The 12,123-nt window shown below is 32.4% G+C and overlaps 1 protein-coding gene across 1 annotated transcript in view; it reads left to right on the forward strand.

The window, feature by feature from the left end:
- Window positions 1–12,123, forward strand: part of LOC119836818 (Down syndrome cell adhesion molecule-like protein Dscam2) — a 54,477-nt gene that overhangs the window by 29,547 nt on the left and 12,807 nt on the right. Inside the window, exons 16-23 of the mRNA XM_038362292.1 lie at window positions 1,535–1,687; window positions 2,239–2,329; window positions 4,026–4,108; window positions 7,025–7,159; window positions 7,731–7,883; window positions 8,487–8,616; window positions 9,782–9,960; window positions 11,858–12,037. Coding sequence (XP_038218220.1) covers window positions 1,535–1,687; window positions 2,239–2,329; window positions 4,026–4,108; window positions 7,025–7,159; window positions 7,731–7,883; window positions 8,487–8,616; window positions 9,782–9,960; window positions 11,858–12,037 — 1,104 coding nt within the window. The remainder of the gene's footprint in view (window positions 1–1,534; window positions 1,688–2,238; window positions 2,330–4,025; window positions 4,109–7,024; window positions 7,160–7,730; window positions 7,884–8,486; window positions 8,617–9,781; window positions 9,961–11,857; window positions 12,038–12,123) is intronic.

A 12,123-nucleotide genomic window follows, 5' to 3' on the forward strand; every position in this document is an offset into this window, starting at 1 on the left:
CACACACACACACACTATATTACATTTTAGTAGCAAAAAAATATCATATTTGATTAAATATAAAAAATAAAAATAAAAATCATTGAACTAATTATGCATTGCGTAAAATATGTACCCCAGACTCCTAATATAGCTTTCGCTGTATTTCAGGGGTTTATTAATTAATAAGATTCATCTTTAATACGAGAAACACATTATTATAAATGAATTTTAGTATAAACAATATCACTTCTATAGCAAATAGTAATGATATTTTTCTTTGTTATGTAAAGCAGTAAAATTGACGATAAGACACGTTAGAATATAATTGAACAATACAGAGATATCATTGAATAAATATTCTTTATATAATCAAAGGCCAATTTTTTTATTATTCATGACTTGTTACGAATTTCGTAGATATATAGCGGATCTTATCTAAAAAAATCATTTTGAACCAACCTAGTAATATTAAAGTTACAAATAATAACTGATATAATTTGTTTTTTTTTTAAATACAATTGAAAAACACACTTCACACCTTGAAATAATCTCATGTATGACTTTCATTAAAATAAAAAATAAACTGCCTAATACTGGGTGTAATAACTTGCTAACATCATTAATTGCTACAGTATCAACGCTGTCCTTTGTCAATTACATCCGAATACCAAATAGAGTACAAGATACTAAATATTCCATTTCTGTAATACAGCTGGCTCCCCCGAGATAAGATTTCGTCTTACTCCGTATCTTTAATTTATCAATGTCAGGATAGTTCACTGTATCCGCTTGGGAATGACGTAATACATCAAATAAATCCCAGTGTATTTTGCTAGAATATTCGCTGATATAACAGTGACCTGTGATGATTCCCTTGGTATCGGGAATTGGGGTTTCGTAACGATAAGTATGTGGCTCTTATGAAATGGTCTGTAACAGTTGTAAGAACTAAAATATTTGCGGATCAATCTCGAAAAAATGACTCAGTGATTTCAGTGATTGTTTGAAGAAAAATATAAGGGTTTATTTCTTCTGAACAAATTCCGATCCGGCCAATGTTGATAAAGACATCCCAGGGATAGTTTACTGCGAAAGTATTAGGGCTAATACAAAGTCCATTCCATTATTGCCATAATCTGTCAGTAAATAGATGTGATCTGGAAGAAATCAGTTGGGAGACTGACAGAATTATGGACTCTTAATTAATAAATGTTTAAAAAAACTTTTCACCCAATCAATGCTAAGAACAGGACAACTTAACGTTATGACAGCGAAAATCATAGTTCAATATATATAAATTACGAGTCATGTTGTTTGCCCGCGATGGACTTCTAAACTACTCAACCGATTTTAATCAAATTTACACACCATGTGCAGTTTGATCCAAATTAAATGAGAGGATTGTTTAACATGGTTCCAATTACAATAAATTCCCGGGCGGAGCCTGGACATGAAGATAGTTATATATGAATGAGATATTTTTAAGCAAGTGTTTAACCTAGGTTTATAATTGGACTTTAATACTATTGATTTAAAACATATTTTGATTTAGCTCCTTCTTCACCGCCAATTGGAGTTCAGCTGGAACAAACCTCATCACCTGGCGAACTCCTCGCTAGATGGCTCCCTCCCCCAACCGATACTCACAATGGATTGATACTGGGATATAGGATACGGGCAGTTCCACAGTTGATTGGAATGAAAGGTAAGATTTTGATGCTATATTTAATTGTGTTTTCTTAGACCCAGTCAATATGATGACATAAAAAAAAAAAAAATATTGTAGAAATATTTTTACATATAAATTAATTTTTTTAATACAAAAATAAATTGATATGACACGTTTATATTAATCGACCGCCTCCTTGGCACAGTGGTTAACGCGTGAGCGTATACTCGAGGGGTCCTGGGTTCAATTCCAGGTGGGGACGCACAAAAAAAAAATGTCTCGGTCTGGCAGGACACGGAAGGCTGATCACCAACTTGTCCGTAAAGAAAATCGATCAGTGAAACAAATGTACATCATCTGCCCCATACCCCAGTAGGGGACACGGGACTTCACTTTTATTTATATTAATCGCAACTTTTCAGAATTTATCGTTACAGACAAGATTAGTTTTACCTTGCCCCGCAACACGCGGCGGCTCTAAAATCAGATCAAATAATTTTACCTATGATATAAATTATTTGGTCTATGTCATATTGTATTTAATATACCTGTTCATATTGTATTAAATAAATTTGTTTATATAATAGAATCTCCAGAGAGCGGTGACAAAATAATCAAAACAACGTCCGTTTATTCTAAACAAGAAACAATAATCACTGGTCTGCTGAAAGGAGTAAGGTTTGTGACCATTACATATTTTATTTAATGTGTTCTTTTAATAAACATTTTATCTATCTATCTATGTGTCTTTTATAATAGATGCAACATGACAATTATTGCCAATTTGTAATAATTTTGAATGTCTTTTTTCCGTTTTTATATAAATTGAGAACGAGATTTTTTTATTATAAAAACCATTAATTACCTGAAAATTGACACATTACCAATCCTATTAATATTATAAATAAGAAAGTTTGTAAGGACGTGTTAGTGTTTGTTACTATTCCACGCAAATACTACTGAACCAATTGCAATGAAATTTGGTACGTCGACAGCTGGACAACGGGAATAACATATAGGCAACTTTTTATCCCGATATTCCTACGGGATACGGATTTACGCGGGTGAAACCGCGGGGCGCAGCTAGTGTTACATAATTTCATCAACGATTTTAAAGAAAAGCTCACATGATTAAAGTTTTTAATACTAAAAATATTAATTACGACGTCTCATATCTACCTATTGACCCAGTTAAATAATTTCGAAATGAAAAATAATATGTTATTGACCTTTAAAGCTGAAATGTCATATTTGATGGACGTATTATGAACTGTTCGATGTTCCGTTTCTACGAATTAATTTCGTTTTATATTTCATTCATTAATGATTAAAGATTGAAACGAAACCTACTACGTTTATAATAATAGTCTTTATTTTGTATTTTACAATAGACTTCGAGTTATAATTTTATGTTTCGATAATTAATATGACTGGATAGAATATAAAGTTTTACTCATACTTGTCGAAATAATGTGGGCCAATGTTTATCTGATAATTTGACATTAGCCACGCAATTTACACGCACACAGAGGAAGTTCTTACAGCATATTACGTGTAAGAAGCAAACACATTACGCACACACGTATCTAGCAGTTGGTCCGAGTTTATAATCAAAAATTTCGAAAGGGTTTTTATAAAACGAATACTCGAAAGGGTTTAATATAGAGGCCGAGCCATCTTTGCTACGAATCGAGACAGCTTGCAACAGATAATCAGCTAACATTACCATGCGATAACTACTGTTTTTCGTTTAGTGAGTGAGGCTATAGGCTCTTCCTTCCTTCCTATTTTTCCTTACTCTATCCAGTCCTTTCCTTTATTCACCTCGTCAATGACAATGGGTGGTGGCAGCGCTAACCGGTGACCTACCTACCTACCAGCTCCTTCGCCAATGATGATAATGACGACTAAAGACAATTGTCACATCATGAATTAATATATTTTTCGATTAGTTTTTTTTAATCTTATGATGCTGGTGATCAAATTTTTTTCTATTAATTAAAAATTTCTTATTTATTAAGTACTAGTTGCGCCCAGCGGTTTCACCCGCGTAAGTCCGTATCCCGTTAGAATATCGGAATAAAAGGTTGCCTATAGGCAACCTTTTATTCCGATATTCCGATAACATATATGTTATTCCAGTTGTCCAGCTGTCTACGTACCAAATTTCATTGCAATCGGTTCAGTAGTTTATGCGTGAAAGAGGAGCAAACACACACACATCCTTACAAACTTTCACATTTATACTATTAGTAGGATTTGAATGCTATAAAACTAAAATTTAATTTAAATATATTTCCTTAAAAATGTTTTTCTCTATATGAATATACTTAAATAGAAACAAATTGTTTAACTATATAATTGCTTTCCTAAGGTACGCGATATCAGTAGCAGCTTTCAATAGCGCTGGAAATGGACCCTTTTCGATTCCTCTATTTGAAGATACAAGGGAGGGAGGTAAGTATTTCATATCTATTTATTATTATTGATATCTTGTAAAAGTTTGTAATACTATAAAACTTTTGTAGATATATACATGCTACCGTTAAAACCCGTAAGAACGCGTTTTCCCTAGATAGAACTAGTGGTAACTAAATGCCATTGTTGATGAAATTTTTAAGAACATTACATAGATACTGACACAAAAATCAAAATTTAATGTAAGAAATATCATTATTCTTTTCTTATTACCTTATATATTATAGATTTTCTTAAAATTAATCCTTGAATTCAAGCGAAACCATAATTTTAATATTGTTATTATATTATCTTCTATTTGTCATTTTTGAAGCGTACCTCTGAATTACAAAAATGATATCTTACGGTATAACTGATGCGCTTTGAAGTATATAAATTAAGGTTGTTTTTGCAATAAAACATGTTGCAAATTGGGATTTCATGTGTAATGAATGAGCGTTAATTTTACCTCCGTTGTACGTAAAATATAACGAAAATGTACCTACTGTTTTTTATTAATTCCGTGATCAGAGTTTCATGTGAAATACATATTTTAACTTGTAATTTTTTCATAATGCTCCTGTGTTAATAAGGATGTCTTCTTCTAATTAAATGCAGCAAATTCAAGAATATTAATTAAAAAAATAAACCAGCCATCGCCCCTCATTAGGGGTTCATTCGTTTAACTGCCTTTGTAAAAGTGGCCGAAACACTTTAAGAAGTTAAACGAATTTAAAATTATAATATAAAATTTGACTACACTAATATTATAAAAAGGAAACTTTTGTATTTGGTATGTTCGTAACGTTATGAAGTATATAAATTTTTCACGGAAAAACCACGGGACTAATTTTTAAAAATTCGTTCACCATGAGAAAGCTGAAATTTTACTGAGTGACATAGGCTATATAAGTGCCATGAACAAGGCTAACAAGGGCGAACTAGGCAAACAGCTAATAATCAATATGGTTATTGGTTAATTCATATATAGATATGTTTAATAAAAAGTCGTAGGTTCAAAACTTTAAAGAGTTTATAAATAAAACGCTGTAATACATTCCACTGCGATATTAAAAAAGTCGCCCACAAGTTAGCGTATAACTTTTACGTAGGCACAAGGTGTTGCAACTAATGACCTACTTGCAAAATGAACTAAATATCTCACGGACCCGCATATCTGGGCCAATATACTTGAATATCGAAAAGCGAGCATTATACACTGGTGTTATTTTTGTCTTTTAGCTCTTATTAGCGATCCGCTCATACAAATATAGCCTACTAGCTGCGCCCCGCGGTTTCACCCGCGTAAGTCCGTATCCCGTAGGAATATCGGGATAAAAAGTTGCCTATATGTTATTCCAGTTGTCCAACTATCTACGTACAAAATTTCACTGCAATCGGTTCAGTAGTTTTTGCGTGAAAGAGCAACAAACGCACACACATCCTTACAAACTTTTGCATTTATAATACTAGTAGCATAGAACTCAGGGATAACATACATATCCCAGAGTGGAAGAATTTTTGAATACGGTAGACTAGTTGTTGAGATAAACGTGCTCAAACAAACAAGAAAACTCTTTACCTCTATATATTGTTAATATAAATAGTATTAGATACAGATATATAAATCGTTAGTCGAAATAACATAAAAACTCAACAGTAATCACGCCCAGTCGTTGTTTTAGCAAACATCCTCAATTTAAATTGCTTTTCACCTTTTTAATATTAATTTTTCGTTTCAGTTGAAACATAATTAACGCCCACTGTTCAAACTTCGAGCTTTTGTGAGCTTAATCTGTACATTAAGTGTCTTTTTAATTTTTCCTTTATTGTAATATCTAGAGAGGTGTTTTTAATTAGTTTTCGCGGGATATTAAGATTACTTTAAGACACAAAAGAGTTTGTAATTAAAATAAGCTACGTTTATTTTTTATATGTTTTTATGCTCAAGTGTATTTTTCTGTGAAACACACACACAATACATACATGATCCAGCCAGTGATCTTTCACATATTTCTTTAGTCGAATCTGGTCTAATAAAACTCCATACAATTGCTATGTCTTCACGCAGTGTAAACCTAATAAATAAAATAAAAAAATTGGAGTGCGAATCAGACTCGCAACACTAAGAGTTTCCAAAAATTAAGCTGAATAGTAACAAAATCTTCAAACTTTTGCTTAACCTTGATTTTATATTATTTGTTGTTAAAACAACAACAATAACGCATAATCTCTGAAAATTTGAGCTGTTTAACTATCATGTTTAATGAGGTACAACCTGCTGACTTGAATATTTTAAGTAAATATGTATTCAGTCTTACAAATTTAAAATATGATCCACTAATGTTAAGTAGGTGCGTTTGAAAACAAGCCATGAAAATAAAAAAAATCGAAAAGTTGAAATGTGTTTTTCTACTGGTTTTTAATCGAGTTGATTACAAAAATAATACAACAGGAGTTTGAAAAAGATCTACTGTCTTATATCAATACCTTTGTATTGTGGAGGAATTCATTAGACTGCCGTAGTAACTATAAGGAATAAATCTCACTCATTATAAATGTATCGCATTAAAACTGTATACATGAACAAAAAACTATGTTATCTAAGTTTTGGCTATATATACTCTCTACATTTCCAATCTTGCCTTTTCTGCAACTACCTGCAAAAAATTCGGTTAAAGGATACCCAATATATACCATTTTCCTTTCACTATATGTTTAAATAATACTATATGTTTAAATAATAATTTCAGCAACTACCGGTCTGATTTATAATTCTTTCAGTGTTAGATAGCCCATTTATTGAGGAAAGCTGTAGGGTAGCTATACATGAACCACGGTTGAAGGGATAAGACCGCGCAAAAAAATTGTACTCTTTTTTATACAAATGGATCATAAACATAAATATTCCCATAGCTCCCGAAGAAGGTCCGACATCAGTAGAATGTGGGGGGGTGACGTCAACAGCGCTGCGCGTGAGTTGGCAGCCAATACCCCACCACAAACAGGCCGGCTCTCTCGTTGGTTACACCGTGCTGTATGCTGCACAGGGTAATTTATTTCTTTCTTATTTTGGGTAAAATAGTTATAAATAATGAAACAATATGTTGCGGAATTGGTGGCAGCAATTAACATGTTTCTGGAAGCTATGTGTGTTGCAGAGTTGACAGCGCATCTTGAAAGGTTCTCGCCCGAGGACCGATAACGTATCGTTTAGTTTTCAGTTTGTAGCAACATTTTTGTCGGTCAACTGTTGCAACACAACAAATGTTTACCATGAAAAATAATTTTATATTAAAATAAGCAAGACAATATAATGTACAAATACACCACGTTATCCACTAAAGTTACTTTAAACCCTCAAAAATATTAAATGAATTTGGTCTTAATTACAAAAAGAAAGCTATAGTTAATATACATCAATATGAATTAATATGTATTTAAATAAAAGTAAGGTGCAATAATGTATTAAGTCAATTTAATTAATGAATTATGACAATTTAGAAGCCCTCAATTTCAACAATAACTATAGACAATACCTTAATCTCAAAATATACGGTTCTTATTATCATATATCTTTCGACACTATTTTATTATTTTTCAATATAACAATTTCTAACAGGTCGTCAATGGCTCAACGCCAGCACACCAGTCACAGAAGTGCGCTTGCAAGGGCTGAATAAGTATACAAATTACACAGTTAAAGTAGCTGGATTTTCCAATTACGGCGTTGGACCGTACTCATTTCCTATCGTGTGTTCCACTTTGCAGGATGGTAAGAGTTTTGTTCAGTTTTTGTGTATGGGTTTTATAAGAATATATTATGTTATATATATATATATATAGTCAATTATTATAAATATAGTAATAGGAATGTACTGTTTAATAACGAACAAAGAATGCGGTGGAATTGATAACCCTTTATTTCAAATTGAAATTTGTTTTAAAATAATATTCAACTATATTCTTATTTTAAATTAGTGTTTTATTGATTTGTGATTAATAACGACGATTAGGAATGAATCTTAAATAAGAATTAAGGAATGTAAATGATGTTAACCTTAAAATATCATAATTTCGTTGCCGACATACTCATATCTATAATTCAATTTATAAATGAGAGATATTATCTCAAAGAAAGACCTTTATTGAGTGATTTTCCGTTCTCCGTACAATGTTTATTACTTCGTCGTAAAATTGTAGTCGAAAATTTATGATCGATAACTTTTGCTTCAGTTTTAACACTTCTAACTTCGACTATCCACCGTATCGAGACTTCCTAAGATCGAAAAAATAAACAATATTTGCTTAATATAATTAGCATATCCGTCTCATGCACACCTGTGGACTAGTCACCTAAAATAAAACAAATTTTTAGTACCAGAAGCGCCAGCAGAAATCAAACTTCTTTCTCAATCATCAACAACACTGCTAGTCAGTTGGAAGCGACCGAAACAACCAAACGGGAAGTTGCTCCATTATACCGTTTATTGCAAATCCAGCGCAAGGTGAGTTGATTTAAGATTCTATTTCCTTTATTTATAAACACGTTATATTTAGTCGGTTGTTGACTGGGTTTGTTTTGACGCTACCTATAAATGCGTTTTTGTGATCTAGTTCGTTTAATTTTGGAATAGATAAGTCTAGACTAGCATAATTGAATTATAGAAATTTATATTTATTTACTCTTAAGCATGATTATAGGTTTCTGATACCAAACCCTTACTATCACTACACCACGGGGTTTATTTTTAATAGATAGTGATTCAAGAGGAAGGTTTATATGTATGTACATATAAACTACTCCGAATTTAACGCGTGCGAAGCCGCGGGCAAAACCAGTAACATTATAAGTGCCTAAGTGTGTTTGTTTGTCTCTCTTTCACGCCGAGACGAAGGGATTTTATGCTATGTTATATGTTTGGAAAGAAAGGCTAGTGGGCTTCTTACCGCTATGAAATTTCTAATTCCCTTCAAAAAATCCTTTTACCACGCGGGCGAAGACGTGAGCGTAAAGCTAGTAATACATAAGTATTAGTTTCAATTAAATATTGTAAGTCATTCCAATAATAAATGCAATAACGATACAATTTTGGCCTATTCATTTCAGTTATTCAGCTAAAGAAATCTTTTACTTTTACCTATGTAACAATTGAACTACGGGTTATATATTATGTGCGTTTGTATAATCTCGTTATTTCGACGTTAAAATATCTCATTATACCGACTTAATTATTGCGAAGCCTGCTGAAATTTTGATATCGAGTAAGTAGTTTAGAGGATTACTTTTAATTAAAAGCTTATTTAAATGTTACTCCTGAAATCTAAGTTAGTGACCTTTAACCGGTAAACTTCTTAGAAAATTTAACAAGGATTTTCGCGGCTACGATGAGTTATTCTATAGATAACATATTATTATACTGTTATACATATAATTTTATTCAGGCATTTAGGATTTATGAGATGGCACTGATATCACTAAAATTTTATTTTGTAATAATATTTTCTTAGTCAAGCACCAGTTAAACAGTTAAAATATGATAAATATTGTTTGCACCTTGGATTTTCAACTGTTCGCATCTTCCACTGTTGATTCTTTATAACTCCGCGATTAAAAAAAGTAAAAAAAAATATTACTATACTACCATTAACATAAGGTGTATATTTATTTAGCAACGACGGACCCGAATCTCAAAGAGTGGACGCGCAAGAGTCAACATATGAAGAGACTCAAGCCCTCGAACTGAAGGGACTTCAAGAGGGCAAGCAATACGATGTATGGGTGACAGCCAGCACTGTTATAGGCGAAGGGCCAGAAAGCAGAAGAGTTACTGATGCTCCTCAGCAAAGAGGTATTATAATCTTGTACCTACTGCTTTATACATCTATACTAATATTATAAAGCTGAAGAGTTTGTTTGTTCAGCTAAACGCGTTAATCTCAGGACGTGCTGATCCGATTTGAAAAATTCAGTCAGTTTTAGATTGCCCATTAATTGATGAAGGCTTTAGGCTATAAAACATCAATGACGTGAGTAAGACCGCAAGTCAAGGTCTCAAGGTATTTCCATCACTCATTTCATTTGATACATTTTTTGACTTCAAAGTGTTATAGACAGCTTCGTTCACTTTTATATTATTAGTCTATTCAAAATTTTCTTTAAAAATGTATTGGTTCACACGTAATTGTTTTCAGGACGAACCTAGTATAGGTCGATTTTCGTACATAAGGGATACATATTAATGTATGTGCGTTTGTTATTTGAACTGCGCTTTCTCAAGCATATATTGTTGCAACCACAAACCGATGACACAACCACTCCTGTATGCTATGCTAGCTTTGTTGTACTTGAAAGACAGACAAAGCGGTTGAATCATTGTAACACTTTATAGATAACTAGAATACTAAGAACATTCTAGAAATACGAGTCTTAATATGTTAAAATCTGAGTTTCCTATTTTCTCTTCTTTATTTTTGTATATAAACGCATATTCATATACATATTTGTATAACAATCGATTCATCTCGAAAAATTGTGACTATGTATGAGTAATAAACACAAAAAACAGTCGAATTGATAACCTCCTTTTTTGAAGAAGTTGACAGTTAAAGAAAAAAAACCAAAAATATTTGAGAGCATTGGTTAAATTAATTTTGGTTTTTAACATTATGGTTTTGTTTATCGCGATTACCGTACCGATTATATATTTAACTAATATTTTTAAGTTCCTCGCGTTAAATTTTTTATTAAACTGAGTTGCCATTTACTCGAAGACACTTAAGAAACTTTCCAGGAACTGCTTATTATCTAAGCCACGTGAAATTTATGTCCCTAATGATTTAAACTTCTTTCGAGCTCGCTATGGTTTAAACGCAGTTTCTATTTAATTAATGATGTGTTTATTAGTTCATGATATGGTTTTTAATTAATGATACCATATTACATACTATTTTAATTTAAGAATGTTAACCGCTAATTTATAAGTTGGCTTAAATATATTAAAATCATACTTCACACTAATATAACTGCTGACTGGGGTGATAGGATACTTTTTATCCCGATTTAATGCTCCCTTGCGGTAAAACAGGAATCCTGATTTATATCACATTGAGTGTTTATACACCAAAATTTCGTTTTCAAATGTGTGTTATTAAACATAAGTATCGTCTTATAATAATTTTCCGAGTTTTCTTCTCCTCACGCCTTATTTTTTGCTCACCCACCTCCCTTAAATATCTCTTCCTACGCATTGCATATGGAGTGGAAGAGATGCTTAGCGATAAGACCGTCAGCTGTACATGTTTTTTTTTTTATTGCATTTTCTTTCTGTATTTCTCTATCTTCTGTCTGTGTAATAAAGTATAAAATAAAGAAATAAATAAGTGGAATGAAACGAAAATATAAAATATACAATTACCATGCGCATCAAATTTCATGTGTGTGTATAATTGATAATGATTAACTACCTGGGACAAGTAAACTTTAGAACGACTGCTTTATTTCTGGCTGTTTACGATTTAGTTTCCTTTAAACAAAAGGTGTATAAATCTGTAAAAAACCCGTAACTATCTTACGGATTGTCTGTGATTTTTCTCCTTCCCATTTTCTTTATGACATATTCCTGGTCCTTTCTGGTTCGCAAAACCCGTAACACTATGATACCAACATCGATAATGGACAGTGCATTTACTTTACCATCAGGCGAAGCGTCCAATAACACAAACAAATCTCTGCGTCTATTGCTTTAGTCGTAGCCGGTGTGGCATCGCTCGGTGGTGAGGTGGTGGTACCAGTGCGAGGCTCGCTGGTGCTCTCGTGTCGGAGCGTGGGGGTGCCACCGCCGCGCACCGTGTGGTACCACAACCATTATATCATCACCCACCATCCGAGATATACGAGGAATAAGGACGACAGCTTACTTATAAAAAGTGAGTAGTATTTATTTATTTATTTATTTATTTATTTAATAAAAAGAAAACTTACAGCTATAAGTACAGTTGTAGTAAAATGAAAA

Source organism: Zerene cesonia, chromosome 25 (assembly GCF_012273895.1).
Source record: "Zerene cesonia ecotype Mississippi chromosome 25, Zerene_cesonia_1.1, whole genome shotgun sequence".
Classification (NCBI taxonomy): Eukaryota; Metazoa; Arthropoda; class Insecta; order Lepidoptera; family Pieridae; genus Zerene; species Zerene cesonia.